The sequence below is a fragment of the Etheostoma spectabile genome, unplaced genomic scaffold (genome assembly GCF_008692095.1).
Source record: "Etheostoma spectabile isolate EspeVRDwgs_2016 unplaced genomic scaffold, UIUC_Espe_1.0 scaffold00018250, whole genome shotgun sequence".
Lineage (NCBI taxonomy): Eukaryota > Metazoa > Chordata > Actinopteri > Perciformes > Percidae > Etheostoma > Etheostoma spectabile.
In genome coordinates, this window is record NW_022604179.1 from 245,329 (window position 1) to 265,042 (window position 19,714).

At 39.2% G+C, this 19,714-nt stretch overlaps 3 protein-coding genes across 5 annotated transcripts in view; 1 reads left to right on the forward strand and 2 right to left on the reverse strand.

Moving 5' to 3' along the window:
* Window positions 1-2,298, forward strand: part of LOC116679799 (trichohyalin) — a 32,562-nt gene extending 30,264 nt beyond the window's left edge. The window contains exon 53 of the mRNA XM_032509241.1: window positions 82-2,298. Within this exon, the coding sequence (XP_032365132.1) occupies window positions 82-167 (86 nt within the window). The 3' untranslated portion in view covers window positions 168-2,298. The remainder of the gene's footprint in view (window positions 1-81) is intronic.
* Window positions 2,299-4,742: 2,444 nt separating this feature from the next.
* On the reverse strand, window positions 4,743-6,023 carry LOC116679866 (fatty acid-binding protein, brain). The gene is made up of 4 exons (XM_032509352.1): window positions 5,830-6,023; window positions 5,523-5,695; window positions 5,339-5,440; window positions 4,743-5,024 (listed from the first exon to the last, which is right to left on the reverse strand). The coding sequence occupies exons 1-4, from the start codon at window positions 5,900-5,902 to the stop codon at window positions 4,974-4,976; spliced, it is 399 nt and encodes a 132-aa protein (XP_032365243.1). The 5' UTR covers window positions 5,903-6,023; the 3' UTR covers window positions 4,743-4,973.
* An 860-nt stretch (window positions 6,024-6,883) lies between these two features.
* On the reverse strand, window positions 6,884-19,580 carry LOC116679861 (ubiquitin carboxyl-terminal hydrolase 40). 3 transcript variants are annotated; one of them, XM_032509348.1, is made up of 31 exons: window positions 18,843-19,580; window positions 18,659-18,726; window positions 18,451-18,564; window positions 17,659-17,823; window positions 16,705-16,851; window positions 16,328-16,471; window positions 16,065-16,193; window positions 15,586-15,702; window positions 15,346-15,453; window positions 15,001-15,201; window positions 14,706-14,841; window positions 14,440-14,521; window positions 14,061-14,232; window positions 13,883-13,967; window positions 13,726-13,796; window positions 13,196-13,608; window positions 12,961-13,111; window positions 12,742-12,847; window positions 12,509-12,562; window positions 12,217-12,305; window positions 11,964-12,050; window positions 11,835-11,871; window positions 11,589-11,653; window positions 10,857-10,931; window positions 10,535-10,771; window positions 10,048-10,166; window positions 9,854-9,919; window positions 9,491-9,701; window positions 9,042-9,137; window positions 8,865-8,959; window positions 6,884-8,568 (listed from the first exon to the last, which is right to left on the reverse strand). In XM_032509348.1, the coding sequence occupies exons 1-31, from the start codon at window positions 19,036-19,038 to the stop codon at window positions 8,460-8,462; spliced, it is 3,945 nt and encodes a 1,314-aa protein (XP_032365239.1). In that variant the 5' UTR covers window positions 19,039-19,580; the 3' UTR covers window positions 6,884-8,459. The 3 variants fall into 3 exon arrangements, with proteins under 3 accessions (XP_032365239.1, XP_032365240.1, XP_032365238.1); XM_032509349.1 differs by having other exon boundaries at window positions 12,787-12,847; window positions 14,706-14,844; XM_032509347.1 differs by having other exon boundaries at window positions 14,706-14,844.
* Between the last annotated feature and the right edge of the window lie 134 nt (window positions 19,581-19,714).

Sequence of the window (19,714 nt, forward strand, 5' to 3'; positions counted from 1 at the left end):
TGCATGCTCCATCTTCTGTCTGGATGCCAGAGAGGTGAGGAGTGCACTGAACTGTACTGTATATTGAACTATCCTCCACAGAAGAGCTGCCCTACTTCCAGTGTTTCTTTGTGGACGAGGACGAGGCCCAGTTTCCTTTCTACGCCTTCTCACCGCTGCAAATTTGATGCTTCAGTCTTAATCCAGTCTGAGGTTCACAATTTAGTCAATTTTACTGATAATGACACAGTCACGTCACACCCTGCACCGCTGAAACGCAGCATGCTGTCCACTGATGGTCTTCAAGAGAAAACCCTGGACAACAGAGGATGAGGGGTGATTGTATGTGATGGACCTACTTTATTTCACTTCCAGATTTGGTTGAGCTCTCATACCAAATACATGCAGCTTGTGTCATTCCTTTTCATTTTTGTATTATTATTTTATTGTTTTTGAAAGGTGGATATAATCAAAATGATGGAACAGTATCAGATATTACCTCTGTGGATCATTCATTTGGATCCTCACAGCAACACATGCAAATAAGTAAAATGGTGTGTTTTTTTTAAGAAGGAACATAATGTTATAAACAGACTACAAACATGGCCACAATTGCTGATTCAAGGTGGACAAGGGTTCAATTCTCACATTTTACTTGAAAAAGTTATCGTACTTACATTTTTATGCACCATCATCTGTGTAATTTTACCTTTTCCTTCATTGCATTGTAGTTGGCAATTTTTCTAATCCTGACCTTCCTGCTGTTAAAAGCCCTTGAATGAACAATTGAGCATTTATAGCGTTTTTGTGCATAATTCCATTGTTCTTGCTGTTGTTTTAGTCATTTTAAGGAAAGCTTGTTCCTCACAAATATCCCTCTATCTTAAGAAAGGAAAGTTTTTTTCTGTTTCTGTCTACTATGTCTGTTATGTGTAAAAAAAGGAATGACCACGCACTGTATATGAGAGCTCCCAAACGAACAGAACAGAAACACTACCTTTAAAGTCTTATTAAACGGCTGACATGCGCACCAGCTCCCCATTTTGACATCGGTGCTAAAAAAAGCATTGCCTGCACTGTCAGAATGAGGTTTGAAGACATACATACTTTTTATACCATCAAGTATTACATTTATTCTATGATTGGACGACATGTTGGAAAAGTCTTTTTCCCAGCTGCTAACTCTGTTCCAATATTTTACTTAAGGCATTAGAATATAATGCTACTTGTTTTAGTAAATGAGAAGACAATAAAAGTAGGACACATGTGATGGATCTTTTTTGATAATCAAAAGGGATGTGGCCAACAGCGATTTCTTGATAGACCAAAACACAACGTCACTAACTTTGGTCGGTGGCTGTTTGTCTGTGTGCATAACATAGAAACATGATATATTTTAGCAACCTTTTGAACAGGTTCTGAACATATATACCATGATATTGATGCATAACCTCTTTTATTTTATTACATCTTATTAACTGTATAAACAACCAGTTACTGGATTCATACAGATTATGATTGTCCTGTGCACGTGATGTACAGTGTGGGATTTCAGATTGATTTTTAAGTCACGTATTTGAAATCTCTGAAGAATGATAGAAGATGACAAGTGAGCTGCACGAATCAGCTTGTCTAATTTGTCAACCTGAATGTGGTTGTCAACGTGATTAGAGTCAAAGTTATTTATAACATGGATACGAAACCTTTATATCTTTGATCATATCTGCACAGCATTCGATTACACGCTGAATTGATGCAGATGGAATCACACGTTTGGGCAGACAATTTCAAATGTAAACAAATTTATTTCACAGCGTGTACCAGCTGTTGTTTACAAATTGCTCTTTACATTATGCTCCATATGCTGCATTGAAGATTTACAGTTTGTGGCATTACTCAAGTCTACTCAAAAGTAAATCCACTTATAATTTTTTATTAGAACAACGCAAATGTTGTAGGTGTACAGTAGGTTTTGTTTTCCAAAATGACTTTGAATATTTATTTTGTGTTATTGGATTTTGGTAAAGATGTGGTTGCTAGTATAACAACATATATTTTGATTCATGGTGACAAAACATGAATATTTGTTTCGATTGTTAAAACTGAATTGTATCTAAAGACTCCCTTTAACCAGGTAAACATGTGCAATACAAGCATTTTTTTAATATCTCAGTGATCAACACACTGTATGTTTGTCTGTTAGTCCTTGAATAAAATGTGCATGACGTGTGTGTTTTTTTGTTTTATGCTCACAAATTTTGTGATATTTTTCCCAACTTTGAGAATGGCAACATTAAATACTTGAACTATGAATCATAACTGACATTTGTCTCTCAATGTTTTTGTACAAGAACCATTCATCTTTAAAATGATCTCATTGTATACAGTTCAATAAATGGAGAAAAAAATAGTTTTATCCATTAACCATTACTAGTGAAACACCTCACTGCAGTTAAATCACATTATCATTTTTCAATTCAACACATGCTTGTGAATAGTAACAATTTGACATTAAACCATAGCAACACAATTGTTCCTTTTGTAAGTCTTGTCTTGCTGTAAAGTTGCCAACCACAATATGTTATCTATATGTTGTCTATGTAGTCGCAGTGTTAATGTTAAAACTAAGTACATAAAATAAAATACAAAACAAAAACAAAAAAGTAATTATTGACACATTGGATATTATTTATGTTATACAGTTTTGCATGTGGGAGAAGATTCTTCAGTCCAGATATTGCAATTCTTTATATCATCATCTGTGATGAAGGATGCCTAATGATGAGGTCATGATAACTCCAAGGTATTGTTTTTGCATGAGTAGCTGAAATTATCAAATTTTCTTGCCCTTTTTAAGGTTTTTGATTCCAACATGAAAAAAAAATGTGTTTGCATAATTGCCAGGGCTTTATATGTAACTTTAAAAAGTCCAAATTCTCCCAGTGCAACCCCACCCACCTAAGAAATGGATTGACTAGCCACCAACCAAACTCTGTATAATATTTTGACTATTTAAAGATTTTGATTTTGTACATACATTTAACTATTCAGTTAGGCCATTTTCTGTGATTTTTATCTCTTAAAATATTAATTTAAAGCCATCTCAAATCTACTCTGCCAGGTATGTAAATGTAGTGGTTAATTGTTTTGCCTATAACAAAGCCATATTTTAAGATAATGTGCCCAAACATTTTCAAAGTCTGTCGTAAAACCTTAACGTGTAATATGTGTTATCCTAAAACATGTCTTTATTTAATGTATGTTTGTGACACGTATGTAGCATTAATGCTACCCTAACCCTATGATCCACACCACAGCATTCATAGCCTGAACTAATCTGCAATGTCTGTCCCTAGATTGGCCTAAAATACAAAAAACAAGCAAAAAACAAATACATGGAGGACAGTGCAAAACCTTTTAAATGGCATGAGGACCAGTTTCTTCAATAGCAGCTGCAGCCCTGAGGAATGTGTTTGAATGGGAAATAGTAAAAGTAAAACCAACTGTAGTACAGTTGACGGTGAGCTCTTCACGCTACATGTCCCTAATGGGGCCAGAGAGGGGTTACTACTGGCCACTTTACACCGCTGACATAGATTCCACACAAAGAGAAATCTCCCTGTGTGTTCCTGGGAAGCATACTGAGAACAGAAGAAGCTACAATAAACGTTTAGCTCTCACTGTTTCTCCAACATGGAATGTGATAATTGGTCCTTTCTTCATATTCAGTGTGATTGTGCTGCTGTTAATTTATATTTTTCTGATAAACTCACAGGAACAACTTGTAACTGTTTTCACCCCTAAATACTTATGCAAATAAGTATTTAGGGGTTTTGTGAGAATCGAGGCACTTTTTGGCATACTGTAACTGGAGCATAAAGACTGATTTTGATTGAAATTAATTCAGTGAGCAACAGCCAAATGAGTTCCACTCCAGTTACCATAGATTCTTTGTGTTACATGCTATTCAGAGGTGGCCAAAAGCTCAGCGGCTTGTGCATTGAGATGAGAAGAATGGCCACTTGTAGTCCCAGCGTTCAGTAGGCTAGACACAGCTCACAGGGCAGGACAGGGAGGTTTTAGCTTGGCTTCTTAAAATGTGAGAAAGATAGAGGGGATTTTAAAATATACACAAGCGTTAAAACAGCCTCAACTTGTTGATTTAAGATGTAAAGACTAACAGTTCACCAGTTCAGTTCAGATCACAAAGGTTTACTGACAGACTCTTATAGTAGACCTTGAACTACTAACTGTGGGATATTGAATTGTTACAAATTGTCCATATCCGGCTCAGTGTCCTTCCATGTCTTATCTTGCTTGCCTGTCATCTGTCATGCCAGCGGCATGCATTCAATCACGGTTGGTTCGAACACCATCGAATGATGCCTCTACGTAATGACACCACAACTAAAACCGGATTATTGAGCGAGTGACATCAGCACCCCCATCCCCTCCCGCTCCTAGTCATCTCGGACCATCTGGGGGTTACTTGAGGACATTACTTCCCATGAGTTCAATGGTCACACAGGCTGCTGCTGCACGGTCGGCTCTGGCCTGCACCGTCACCCTGCAGCTGTCACCTGGAAATGACCCATCACAGGGAAAGCGCTGTTCCCACAAGTTGACATATTTGAAAAAGAAATGTAGGACTGCATTCAAAGTAGCTTGAAATAAACAATACACAACACCCTATATAAAAAGATAGCTCTGCTAAGATAAAGTGGTACTGATGGAGCTCTAAAAAATGGTGCCAGAGACATCAGGAAGGTTTAGGTCAAGCAGTTTATTTTTCCCTTTTTCACATGTGATACACAGAAGTAAACCGTTTTAGGCCCTTCACAGTCTGTAATTCTTACAAAATATCTTACAAATGTTTTCCCAAAATATTTATCTCATGTGACAATTGCATATCACTGCATACTGTTTCAAACATCCAAAAATACAAATTTGATTGCAGTGCAGGGAGGATTTGCACAGTCGAGTAGATGGTAAAGTTAGGCTTTCTCATATGTGCGGACTGCCTCGACTCCCTCAAAAGTCAAAGTCTGTGAGGCAGAGAAGAAAGAAAGCAAAAGCAAAAACAGACTGTATTACATGATGCCAGTTAACATATAGCTGATTTTAATGCATGGTCTACAAATCGTTGGGGTCATATGTCATCAGTAATAATACTATTGCAAAGGTGGGGCAAGTTCATTTGTATAGCACATTCAGACAACAGGGCAATTTAAAATGCTTTCCATAAGCACTCCAGAATGCAAATGAACCCACAAACTGATAAATGCACCCACAATTACAAGTACAAAAAGATTTCTCTTCCCTTGTCACTGTAGGGGTTGTAGGTTTTGATTAATCTTACCGCCACCAGCTTGCCATCCTTGATTTCTCTGACAAACTTGGTCTCCTTGCCATCCCACTTCTGCACTTGCACAAGTTTATCTCCTTCCATGGTGAAGGTAGACTGAAAGCACAAGCACATACAATTTAGGGTCAATCTACAGCCAGAGCACAGTGATTACCTGCTGACCTTTTATTCATCTTACTTTAACATGCCGGTCATCAGCTGTGGTCTCATCAAACTCCTCTCCCAGTTTGGAAGATATCTCAGTGTTTCTGAAGGTACTAAGGGTTTTTAGCACCACTTTGTCTCCATCCTGGCTGATCACTACTGTCGGTTTGGTGACATTGCCCACTTGTCTTGTGGCAAAACCAACCCCTGTTGGAGAAAAAAAATGTGTTTTTTAGTATTGCAATATGCTGGACACAAATCTAATAACTATTTATTTTACTTATTTTTTGTACCTAAAGTCCAATTAGCTCTTATTTCAAGGAGAAAATAAATGATCTTACCAAGTGCCTTCATGTATTCATCAAAGTTCTGGCTGTCGACCAGTTTCCATGTAGCACAGAAAGCATCAACCATTTTTGCAGAAGTTATTGGTCCAGTTCAGTGTCAAACTGTGTCTGTTCTCCGTGCAGTAAATCCTAGAGCGTGTCTGCCTGCGAAATTAATACTATGACAGAAGGCGGGGACTAGAGCATCAGGGGGAAAGCTGATTGGATTTTCCAGACGCACAGTGGGCTGTGATTGGTCATCGCAAAATGTTCGGAGGTATGTTCGGTTGACATGTTTTAACATGGATGGTAACTATTAACTGCAATGTGCTGTCTCCCTGAGAAACATTAAACCATAGATACAATGTGTTTCACATGGTGCATGAAACGGACTGTTTATATAGGCATTTACTCACCTATCCAGCTGGCTAAAACTAATCCATTCTAACAGTCCTTCACAAAAAATGTCGTAGGAGAGTACTTCATTAAGTCATAAACCAGTCAAAGCATAGTATGTCATTAAAATGTATAGTATGTCATAAAAAATGTCATAAGTCATAAGTATGCCTTGAAACGTCGTAAAAAAAATGTCATAGATATGCCATAAATAGTGTCATAATAAGTCATAGCATTTTATGGCATAAAAAGTAATAAAAAATGTTATATGATGTCATTAAAATGTCAGGTTAGAAAAACATAGTATGTAATAAAAGAGTCACTTCTCACTGGCTTCCTGAGAGGTGTTACGGGCGTGACATACAGGTATACCATCTCCTAGAATACCATGGCCTTTAGCGTTATAAGATGGATTCTAATATCAAATTATACAAAAGGTCTTTATTTGGTGAGACTTTTCAATCAAACCCCAAACATCAACCACATGGTGATGCTCAAGGAAAAGCCCGGGAATCCCCAAATTCATTAGGATTTATGATATGGAAACCATGAATGTACCAAAACAACATTGCCATTCATAGAGCCATGCCTCTAGAACGGCTAGTAAGCTGTTAGAATCTGTATAAAACTAACAGCTACAGCTTCAGCCTAGTTTACATGACATGACATGACAGACAGTTATAACTGCATACCTTTATTGTTGATAAAATATTTCCTGCGGAAACAATTTTACAGATACAAACAGATGTCCACTGCCATATACAGTAGAGCATTCCTCATCAATAACACTAAAGATGTAATCAATAACACTTGTAAATGATAAAAAAGGAAATTTTACTATTGCCAAGTACTTAGTCAAAAAAATGTACTGCTTGCAAATTCTTGGCACTGTTTAAGGCCAGATTTATACATGAAACAAAACCTGCAAGCAGCATAAAAATATTTCATGACAACTTAAGATTTCCCCTTAATCAAAAAACAAACCTCACAATTTACAGTAACAAAAATTATTTTGTAATTTTTTTCAAATAAATTATCAATAAGAACGCTTTATACTTCCCTGTAGTTCACATATAGTGCATGCAAATGAAAAGTTGCCCAATGAAAACTCATGGAGCCACTTATGGATCTTTACTTTTACATTATCAAGACAACTGGTGGCAGAAAGGATTTGAATGTTTTACAGTATATTTGTGAAGCAGCAGTGAGCAGCAAATTCACCTGGCATCACAGATGGTTACATAACACAATAATGTTTGACTGATGATAGATTTTGGAGAAAGCGAAGACAGTGTGCTTTGCTTTTCTCTAAGGGGGGGGGGTTGAGGGGAGAAGTAAACAAATGCTCATCAGAGTTAATGTGTGACTTCACACCTTAAGTGGAAAATGCAAACAGACAAATTATAGCATTACTGAATTACTTTAAGCCGTAGTTGACTAACAGAGCAGGGCAGCAGAGGTAGAGTGAGAGAGGTAGAGAGTGAGGTAGGAAAGGGCAGAGCGGCACTAAGGCTTCTCCACATTAAGGCCTTTCTCTCCTCTCCTTTATCAACCTAAAACAAGCCCACAAACCAGATAAACTTTGTTGTTCTCGCTGCACAGTGACAGGTTTCACATAGAAATGAGCATCACTTAAAACACCTTAGATGTCCTACTATAGTGGCTTGCTGTACAGGACAACTTATTAAACAAAGTCTAAATGTTAAAGCCACTGGTGGCCACAAGTATGTTCTACACCCTGATTGCTATAGTTTATACAAAACAGTAATGAGATAGAAACATCAGTAAATGCCAGCCTGTTATAACAAGAAATGTAAGTAGAAACTACTTCTACTACTCATACTTTCAGTTTAAGGGTAAAAATTAGCTACTGATCCAGGCAGGACACACTGTCTTCAAACAAGACTCAGAAATGAAAAGAAAAAAAAAAATTATGCATAATGATGAAATAAAGGGCATGTGGTGGTTGTAATTTAAAAACATTGTAGAGAGTAAGTAAGACGAACATGTTAAAAGATATAAAGCAAATACAGTCAGTTGTTACAAAACAGCAAATCAAATTGCCAACCTGAACTTCCTTCTCTTTCTGTCAACAAAGAGAGTCCGCATTTAGTCAGTTTAGAAAGACAAAGAAATACATGGCACAAGACTAACGTCAAGTGGATTGTCCTTATCGCATCATGGCATTTGTGTATGTGTGGTATAAAAAGGTAGTTCTGAATTGTCCATGCACCCATGGGAGCAGGGTGCTATCTGAATACCCCAACGTTGATTGACAGTGCTACCTCGGGTTTCCTGGATTTGGTCGGTCCAGTCTTCTTCTGTGGTCCAACACCATCAGAGCTTGCAGCCTGCCCTCTGAAAAGAAGCAAAGGTGAAAAAATAAAAAATAATCAAAAGGGATCTTGGATAAAAGCTGCATAACATGAAGCATCATTTGAACTACCGGTAATTGACAGTGCTGTGGGATTACAGCTACATAATCACTGTAATCACAAGATTTCAAAATAACTGCCATAACAAGTCATAATTTTTTTCTCTGTACTCTGCAGTCAGTTCAAGCAATAACATCTATAAAGCCGTGGTCACACTTGTTACACCAAGTAGAAAGCCTTTTCCCTGCAGCTGCACATGTCAAAGTAACAAAGTCCCACCCTTTCCTCCGCTGCTCCGCCTGCTCTCTGAGCCTCTGCTGGCCCCGTTCATCCTCCAGGGTGAGGAAGTCCCGGTTGTTGTCAATCAAAAGATTCTGGGGAAAATATCAAGAATGGTTTCAGTGTTTCTCAAACAAATCAGAATCATTTTTAAAACAAGCAGCGTTCTACCAATACCTTGATGCCGATTGTGTCGCCGTCTTTGAGGTGAAATGGTGCTCCCAGTAAGGATTCCGCCTTTTTCTTCTTTTTCTTTTTGGAAACCTGCTGGCTCTAAAAGTAAAACACATATGACATATTATTTACTGATAATGTGACAATGAATAAGCAACACATACATGAATACTAAGATTATGGGCTCCATTCTTTTCTTATGAAATAAAAATCCTGCAAGTTCCTGATAAAATGATGAACTGAATGATCAAGGTAGACTCTCCTAGTGTTAGCCACTCTTTCCCACATTACATGCAGTCAATATTTATTTCCAATGTTCTTCCCAAACTGTCTGAAGCTCTACCATTTTCTCAACTACTTGTGTATTGAGAAAGACACTGCTAGTCTACATATAGATTTCCACAAATACCTAAAACAGTTTGTTTTTTAAGAAATTACTCTTAAAATCTTACCCAGCTTGAGATTTCCTCCCAAGTGTGTTTGTCTTGCTGGTGTTTGGCCAACAGCAGAGAGTCAGGGGAGAGGCCGTAGTGTGCAGCCAGACAAGTGCGTAGAGAGCGAGGAGAAGAGTCCCGGGTTGCATCCCAAACAAGCTCCTCTGGAGGGTAGTAAGACCTCTCCCCTGGTACTCCCATTTTAACATTCAGCATCACATCTTTAGGACTTAGGAACAGAAGGACATTAAGCAGAAATTAGCTAACTTTCAAATAAGGGAAAGGCATATACTGGAAATGTAGGGTCCTTTCTTATATCATGGAGGAACACCACATAACATTACAACTAAAGCAGAAAACTGGTGACAGCTCAAACTTTACCCAAGATCTTCTTCCTTTAATAGCTGTTGCACACAAAGGTCTGTGCCACTGGTCAGCTTTAATTTTCTAAATCAGGAGGAAACCAAACAGAAAACGTAGGTCAAAACAAGGGCATGTATCAATAATAAATAGAAACTGGTGGTCATCACATTACACATATAGGATTAAAGGCTGTGACAGGAAAGGGTTCATACTTTAGAGTGAGCAGTTGTCCTCTGAGGATACGTGCCAGCCTCTGACCCTCAAGCTGCCACACACGCATGAACGCAGTGGTCGGCACACATACATCCTGAAGGGCAGGCAGCGTCAACACCTGATACAGAAGTGGACAATAAATTAGAGCAGGAGGAGAGTCTTTAATCATTTGGTTAGGAAAAACCCATCAAAATCACATGCACATCACCTGAATAATAAGTCTTCTACAAAAGAAAAGAGAAGTTTGTTTAGTTTGAGTTTGCCTCCTAAAAGTAAACAGTGCCCCACACAATACAAAGAATATGTATCTCCTGGTCTCATAATTAACTGGTAAAACGGGCAGTGGAAATGGGCAGTTCTCTGGGTCCTAAGTATTGAAGCAAAAGAATCCAACCGGCTTCATTTAGGGTGTTTCAGGATTATCTTAACAGTACGAACGATCATCAACTACTGCTTTGCAATTTACACATAACCTTCATACGCTACCTGAATCTTGAGATCCTCCAGCGTGGCTTCATCAGCTATCTCCACCTGTCCTGCATTTCTCAGTTCTGCTATGTTGCTGGCACCCAGAGGAGGAGAGTGACTATGCATTTCGCCTGCAGTCACAACCTCCAGCATTTGCTCCTTGGTGAGGCCGTTGTCAGCGAGATTAAAATCCATGGAAAGTGCAGAGTTATTTCTGGGATCCAGATACAGCCACACAGATAACTTGAGATAACCCTGACAGAAAAAAAGAGACAACAAAAGGTTATAGAGAGAGGTAAAGTTATTGCGTATAATGACAAAACTCAAAAAATGTAAGTACCTTTGGAGGAAGTTGTCCTTCTGTGACAACTAATGTCTCTCCGTTGTTTATCTTCAGCTCTGACAGAGAAGCATCCTGACGATAAAAGGTGGATTTTTTGTTTGTTTAAGTGGGACAGTTTGTATACATTTTTGTCAAATACATGGCAGAAAGTTTAAAAAAATATTTAAAACACTACAACATTTTGTGTCATGTTGGTGGGTTTTGAATTCTAATACACACACACACACATATATTATATATATATATATATATATATATATATATATATACACATACATACATACATACATATATATATATATATACATATATATACATACATATATACATATACACACACACTATATATATATATATATATATATATATATACACACACACACACATATATATATATATATATATACACACATAAATATATATACATATACATACACACATATATATATACATATATACATATATATACATACATACATATATATATACATACATATATATACACACACACACACATATACACATATATATATATATATATATATATATAAACAAAGTTTTAATTTACAGTTCAGTATTTTGTAAGCTTTCAGACAATATTCTTTCTATGAATTTGCATGGTGCTAAATATCAATAGCGAAATAAGTGAAAACGTACACCCAATAATCAGGGTAAAAGGACAAAAAAATGTAATTAGGTGTGATGTGCACACCGTAGTCTGCCACTCACCTCATCCATAATTGGCTCTCCAACCTCTTCACACCAATCAAGCCTTCTTAGGTGCCAACAGGTGCCTGCAAACATTTAAATGACATTTACAAGCAGATATTTCACCAGTAGTACTAAGTATTAAAGTAAAACATTGGTGTTCAAGATAATCTTGATGAACAGCAACACTCAACGCACAAATATTAAGTCACAGTACATGCAAGTTACATACAGTACAAGAGGAAATCAAAAACAAACTAGTTTTACCATCAAGTCCAACAGCATCCAGCATTTCCTTTAGACACTGTAATTAACAATCAAAAGATAATGGTTTTAAAAAGTACACATACATGTAAAAAGCACATGATGAATGTTTTGCAAAGTAAGTTTCCTCACCTCTTTGACAGTGCACGTCTTCTCCACAATGATGTCCATCTCCTTGCCAGCAGAGGGCTCTGTGCCCACAGAGAATTGCAAGAAAAGCTGCAAAGAGAAAATCTCACATCAACAACTTTAATCAAGCATTTTAAATGCCCGTAACTCTTAATTTTTGTTTTTCAGTGTTGGGTAGGATAGGTTTATTGTGACATTAATCTGTTGCAGCTGCAGGTACAAAGAATGTATTGAAGATTTTAAATAAAAGACACACCTGTGATGCCTTGGGGGCATTTCCCGGACAGAGATTCAGTGTGGTCATGAGTCGCACCCCTGCATCTCGAACACTCAACTCCTCACACACTGTCAGATAAACCAGGGTTAGACAAGTGCACTTAGTAAATGTGCTCCAAAACTTCAAAGAGGGGGAGTACCTTTTAAACATTTTATGAGGAGGGCAGTGTAAAGGAATACCTATCTAATTTTTTTGTTAAAATGAGGGGAATTTCCAGCTCTTAGTTATCTGCACCAATAAAATCAACCTCAGGTAACAAATATCACAGTACCTGGAGGAAGGAGTTTCCCTGTGCAGTCCGCCTGTCTCAGACAGTACTGTGCACCTGGTCAGTGAGAAAAAAAAAAAAAAACAGCTGATTTAGGAATGTATAAATAAGAATATAAAAAAAAAAAACACAAATACACATGCTGCACAAATGTTTCCGAGAGGAAAAATGAGGGAGGTTCCAAACCAGTTTTCATGGTCAATCATGGGCATATTATGATTTATTGAGATCTTAACCCTGGTAAAATGCTGATCCTTTGGTGTCAACACTGAGCATCTTGCCTGGGGTTTGCTCCTGTAGTTGCAGCTCATCTAGGGCCCTCTGTTTCACCTCACCCAGCAGCTAAAAGAGAGACACACATAAAAACAACTAAATTACTTTTAGAAAGAACAATGTGATGCTTAAATGGAAAGACAAAGAGGACAACCGCACAGTGCAGTCCTAAGATTACTGACCATATTTCCTGTAGCTGGAACCCTGATCTTCCTCCTCTCCTCTTCTTTATCACCTTCTACTCCTCCTCCATGTGGTGGAAACTCCACTTGGAGCCAGCGGCAGTCAGACGGTGTAGTCACAGTGACGACGTCTCCGTTTAGAGTGAACACGCTAAGCAAAGTTAAGAAGGCACTAGTAAAACACACACCTGAAGAAAACGACACATACGCACACACACACTGCAGGGGATTGTACCTGCTGTCGAAGGACTGTGGCTCCAGCACCAACAGCGCATCTCCGTCTTTCAGCGACAGCTCCTTGAGCGTCCGGTGCATGTCATCGGGGGGGAACACTCTCCATCCACTTGCTCCTCCTCCCTCCCCTGCCCCCTGCTCTCCTCTCTTTCCTCCCTTATGCTCCTGGCACAGCAGACTCTCCTCAGGCTCCCCCAGTGCCTCCCTCACCTCCCCAAGAGTCACAGCACCTGCAAACCCTCGGGCCTCCCTTTTAAGCCCTGGTCCCCCATTTTCAAAACCTCCTCTTGCCTCCTCACACTTCACCCCATCCACCTCCTCTTCCTGATCCCCATCTTCCCCCAAAAAGGGACGGACTACATTCAGCAGGACTGGCTCCCACTCGGCTCCAGTTAGGACAGTCGCACCACGCACCTGAAGAGATAAGGGGGGGGGGGAAGAGAAACCAGTTGACCATTTGGGATCCTGTCAAGTGAGCACGGTTAGAATTAATAAAAACATACTGTGATAACGAGAATGTGTTGTCCTCACCTCTCTGCCGTTCCACACAAACAGGTCAGAGTTTGTACAAATGCCTGCACTGTACAGGGAGACACTGTCATCTGCAAAAAGAACCACAACCAGAATGTCGCCAATACATTTGTAAAACATCTATCTTAAAGAGGTACTTTGCATTGAAATGTCTCACCTGTAACCGTATTGTAGAGGTGTAGACCTGCCGGAAGACTCCTGGCTACAGTCAGAGCCATATCGCCTTCCCAGAGTTCTTGCATCTATTTCAACAGATGCACAAAAAAACAACTTATTTCTATCTATTTCTTTTAGCGTTTTAAAACAACAGCTAGTGTTTCTGTAAAAAAAGTTACCTGGTAAATAGCTAATCGAAGATCTCCCACAGTCTTTCTACGGTCAAAACTCAGAGTGGTGCTTCCGTTTTGCTCTTTGCTGATTGGTTGCAGGGCTCCATTTTCTAGCCTAAAAGAGGGTGCTAGGTGTAGACGCAGCTCGATTGTGTTATTAGAGGCTTCAAACTCCTCGCTGTAACAAAAACAATGTTGACTGATATTAATAAATTGATGTAAGAAAACTATTTTCATATAACTCTCTTCTTGTGAGCGTTGATCCTCACAAATTTAGGAATTTTAGCTACCACTGAAATGTCACACTCTTAAGTCAGAAGCTACTAAACAGCTATAACCAGCTAAATCCTCATGTGATGATAACGTAATATGGGTGTTTCTGTACCGCATTTTCTGCACTTTGGCGTTCTCCTCCTGAGCCATCTGGATGAGGTTAAGAGGAACTTTATATTTGGGATTTTTCAGAGCTGCAAATGTAGAAACACAAAACACATTTTAATAGATACATATTAGTCATCTAATGACTTAATTTTCTGTGTACTTAACAAAAATTGTTGTAATAACCCCAATTTAAAATTACCCCACTTAACCATGTCTTCTCTTTCTGTGATCCTCTTTTCCAATACAAATGCAAAACATGGTGTCCATTACCTTCACTGGGTCTTTGCAGCTGTGTTTTTCTGTAGAACAGCATGTAAGCGCTCTCTTTGCCCTGGAACTGCTTCTCTATGTCAGACTCCCTGATGGAGGTCACTGTGGAGTCGTTAAGATCAAACCAGTGGCTACCCTGCTGGCAGATAGGAAGAAACACCGTGAGAAACGAGCATTCAAGGCATCACATGATGCCCACCAGAAACCTTGATGAAAAACAGAATTAAGAAGGTGTATTTTTATAAAATTTTAGACCCTGAATTCTTGCTCAGAAATGGGACTGTGGCTCTAAAACCTTTTGTTCAGGTTCCGGCTTCTGGTCTCGTCCTGGTTGTGTGTCAGCTACTCCGGGGTCTGAAGGTGTTGAAGGATCAGAGTTAGTGGTCTGCTCTGCTGAGCCGAGGGGGTCATTCACAGGGCTTGGCGGGTTTGCCTTCATTGCCACTCGAGTACCATTGGACACCAACATGAAAACATCACTGTGGGACTGCAGGAACTACACCGGAAGAGAAAAAAATCAAAAGAAACAACAAATAGTTTGAGACATGTATTTTGCAATGAGACCTGAAGGACACCAGCAAATATTAAAGATTAAAAATGCATATTAAAACATCGTAAAAACAAAGAGCCCAAAATTTACCTTTCCTATGGGTCCATAGTGTTTTCTGAACTTATTGCTCCAGGACGAACCAATCTTATTCATGAGTTTCTGTCCCAGCTGGTCCAACAGGACACTCTTTGATGGCTCCTAGTGGACGGGATACACACAGCACCTAATTAATTAACTATGGCTGTACGAATGACTCAGCAAAGTCAAAACAAAATCTATAAACTACATACAAATTAAGACTAAGGAAGCTCAGAATTGCTGTCACCATACCTGGGCAATAATGGCAGTGATGACAGACAAAGGGTCATCTTCTTGTAGTTTTAGCTCACATATTTGCTTGACCTCCTCCTTCACTTTCTTCTGAGTCTTGGGTTTGATTTCCTCCTCCTAACAAAACACAATGGTGATGCCTTTCCTAATGCACACATTCAAAAGTTTGCAGATTGTGATAAACTTTTTTTTTTTACATTGCTAAACAGTCAAAAAAAAATAAAAAAAATCAGCTAATCTAAGTATTAGCCGTTAGCTGTTTTTATGTCATGTTACGGTGAATGAGCAATTAATCATTAGCCAGTCCTGACATACGTTTTAAAAGTAATTACTAATGACTGCTTATATTTATTTAATAATAATAATAATAATAATAATAATAATAAAATAATAATAATAATAATAATAATACATAATAATAATAAATTATTAAATAAATATAAGCAGTTATTACATAACAACTTCTCTTTTTTTCTCACCAGCGGCTCCCAATGGCCAAGCTGGTCAATGTCCCGGATATAAACATGGTAATGGCCCCCATAGCAGCCACCCTTATGAATGATCACAGAGAAGAGCTCGTAGGAGTAATCAGAGTCGTCGCCCTCGGCCTGTCAGGTAGGAACAAATAGTAGTTAACTTATCAAGACATCTGAGTGTATCAAATAACAACAACCAAGAAAAGATAAGTGAAATGTGCCGGATCTAAAAAGAAGGGAGATCCGTATTCAAATATTTCAAGTACCTCTTCACAAAATGGCCGTAGGTTGATGGTTAAGGGAAAAGAGTAGCGCCCCGTCTCCTTGTACCGCTCACATTTGGCAAAGTCAAAGCTGAATCTCAGCAAAGACATGGTCATGAATGGAGGAAGCTTCTTTAGCTTGGCAGACTGAATAATAACAAAATAAGTAAAAGTAAAATACAGTGAGAAACAGCAAAAAAATGCATAATCTTTTATCTAAACAAGAAAAACAAAATGTTGATACAAAGTAGAATTCTATAAAATGTGTTTAAATGCTCCTTCCTACTCAATTGTTTAATATTAGGCTTCTTCAAATGGGGAAATAAAGAATTTTAACCCTTAAGAAAGAATTTCTTAAGGGTGTGAAAGCTGGCCCTGACCTTAGCAGCAGTGACCAGCCTGTCACACTTTGCACAGCGGTACAGGTTATTCCCCTCAAACAACTCTTCTTCCACAAACATGTTCCACAAAGCCTCCTCCAGGCTAGACACGCCACAAACACACGCCGTCAGGTCCAGGAAGTCCTCCTAAAGAAGAGACAAAGAACACAACTGGTTCATTAGTCACCTTTGTCTTAGCATTTAGTAATGATGAGACTTATTCCCCTAGAATAACTCCCATAGCATCAGTCTTGCCAAATCTTATGGCGTTTTTCCATTACATAGTACCTGCTCAAATCACCTCAACTCTACTCGCCTTTTTTGTTTTTCCATTATGAAAAAAGGTCCCTGGTACCTCCCAATAGGTGCTTTAGTACCATCTCAGTCGAGGTTCCAAGCGAGCTGAGGCGATACCAAAAAGGTGACGTGAAAACCTGCAGACTACCTTTGGTCGGAGAGAATTGCTAGCAACAGACGGGGGGGGGGGGTGTCCTGAACAAACTCGCCACACATTCAACTTTTTAAATTGTTTAGCCAGCCAGTTCTTTTTGCTGCCTCCAGCTTCTTTTGAAACGAAATTTGTCAACAGGCGGTGGCAACAGCCACATGCCGAGATTCAAAAACAACACACCTTTGACGTTCTCTGTGTGTGCGTGTGTGTGCGCGTGTGTGTCGCATTAGGTCATGGCAGTTTCCTGCGGTGTCGCTATGACGACCAGCCACGCTCACCTTACACATGAGGCGGTACTAAATCTGCAATGGAAAAAAGGAGGACGGGGCACCGCGGCCGAGTGGAGTCAAACCAAGCCTTGTAGAACTGGTACTAGCAGTGGGTAAGCTCCATTACTGAGCCCTAGACAAAATGTATTCAAAAAAGTATCTAATAGACAGAATATAACTTCATAAAAAAGAGCTACGTCAGAGAGACAGAAAAGCCTGTACACATGGACACACCTGTCTCTGGCTGACGTTACCACACTCCTTGCAGACAATGCTGTTGACAATGGTCCCATGATACAGCTGGTGGATAAATGTACTGCCAGTGGTGCCCACAAGAGAGTGCTCCAATGCACTGAACAGAATCCTGTTCAGCTCCTGCACATCATGCTGATTCGTTCCCTGAGAGGAACAAACAGAAAAAGGATCTAATTAGGCCCAGAAAGACATCCACTGTGTCCCAGATCCCTCCTATGAACCACTGCTATACAGCACATACTATATATACACTTTTCATAGTATCTTGTGTTTATATTATTATTGAAGAAAGCCTTGTATTTCAGTTTAAAACCAAAAGGAAATTATACAAGATTGCACAGGTGAATTAATCAAAAAAAGCAAAATGGTTCTTTGCTTTTTTCTCTCACATCTTGCTAATATATATATATATATATATATATATATATATATATATTGATGTCATTTTTTAAACACACCTGACTGTTCTAGCTGTTCTATATTATTGCCTTTACCAACTTACCGTAGTCAGTATCCACATTACTGATAATTATGTATCAAAAATATCCTTGGTATATTTGGTGAAAGAACCAATAGTCAACTCAACAATATTGTCCTAATATATATGTAAGTATTTGATCTAAAATATTCTGATATTGTGATTTTATCCATACCGCAAAGCCCTATTCAGCATGCATTTCCCGGTATAACTGGAAGGTAAATCAATCACTGAGGAAGTGTAACCTGAGGCTTTCTCTCTCCTTCCCACTGACTGAGATAATGGACACAGACCTCGCTGCTGTTCCAGCCGAAGCTGTTGGTGAGGTCAGCGGTGGAGGCGCTCTGCTGGTCCACCAGCAGCAGACTGGCAAACAGTCTCTGTAGCTCCAGTGGGATCACTCTGACCTGAGGAAAAGTAAGAAAAATAATAATTACACGTAACAAAAACATATAGACATTACATCTGTGGTCCAAGTTCCAGGCAGTTTGCAACGCTTACTTTGGCCCCTGGTTTCTCTTTGTCTTCTAGGCATCCTAATTCCTCTGGCCCTAAACTGAACAGCTTCTCTGTAAAGACACCAAACAGTGAATGAGTAAATAGAAAATAAATAAATAGCCCTCTAGTTGTCTACTGCACCGTTGTATCTCAATCTCAGCCCACAAGGAATGTGATCTGGCCTTACCTCTGAACTCTGGGGTGAACAGCAAGGTCTGGAGCAGAGAGTTGAGGTAGCAGGTCCCCCCCTGGTTCTTGATGCCGCACAGATTGCTTTTTCCTCGGGGTGGAGGTGGCTCGTCTCCCCCCTTTGCAACTCTCCCCCTAAAGGAAGTCGAAGAGAGGCCTTCCTCCTCCTCTTCCTCGAAAAGATTCCCAAACATGCCGTTTGAGGTATTTAATCCGTTTTATTTGAGTTTTGCTGGGGCTCTTCCTAGTAGTAAATCATGTGTTAGCAATCTGATATGCACTCTTGCTATCTCATCTTGGTTTTGCCGAGTTCTCTGTTGACACTGGCCGGGCTGACTCTGAAATAAGAAGACTTCACAGGGCTAAACATAGCGACAATTACCGGATGTGGCATATATGCGTTGGGCTCGCGGTTCTGTTGTTTAGCTAGGTTAGCACGATAACAAAGGAAAAACAATTGCAGTCCTAACGCGTCCGACACAGATGAGCAGCTTGACAGCTCAGCAAAAATGAAAAAGAAATCAGGCTGTGGGTAACTGTAACGCTCAGTCACTACTACTGGAAAAATGGCGTCTTCTTACCGAAACTGTACCGACTGAAACGTTACACAATGTAGCTTCTGACACTGGCTCTTTCCCCCTCTGCCTGTCTTAAAACAGTTAGCAAACGAAACGTAAATAAAAGTACCGTCGGTGAACAGTAGGCAGCCATGTTTCTTCCTGGCGGAAAATGGAAAGGTGCATTGTGGTTCTTGTAGTGTCACACTTGGTGATAGTTTCACTACTTGGCAAATGCGTATAAACATCTTAAGTGTGGTTTATTGCAATTTAATGATTTACTGTCACTGTATGATACAGCCCAAAAGAATAT

What these genes read in the sequence shown, in the direction of transcription:
- LOC116679866 (XM_032509352.1), bottom strand. Translation starts at nt 5,902, where the DNA reads ATGGTTGATGCTTTCTGTGCTACATGGAAACTGGTCGACAGCCAGAAC. An exon ending in TGAATACATGAAGGCACTTG is followed by an intron (nt 5,696 to 5,829) that starts GTAAGATCATTT and finishes TTTCTCCAACAG; the next exon opens with GGGTTGGTTTTGCCACAAGA. An exon ending in AGGATGGCAAGCTGGTGGCG is followed by an intron (nt 5,025 to 5,338) that starts GTAAGATTAATC and finishes TCTGCCTCACAG; the next exon opens with ACTTTGACTTTTGAGGGAGT.
- LOC116679861 (XM_032509347.1), bottom strand. Translation starts at nt 19,038, where the DNA reads ATGTTTGGGAATCTTTTCGAGGAAGAGGAGGAGGAAGGCCTCTCTTCG. An exon ending in TTCCAGCTACAGGAAATATG is followed by an intron (nt 12,848 to 12,960) that starts GTCAGTAATCTT and finishes TCTCTCTTTTAG; the next exon opens with CTGCTGGGTGAGGTGAAACA. An exon ending in GGACAACTGCTCACTCTAAA is followed by an intron (nt 9,920 to 10,047) that starts GTATGAACCCTT and finishes CTCCTGATTTAG; the next exon opens with AAAATTAAAGCTGACCAGTG.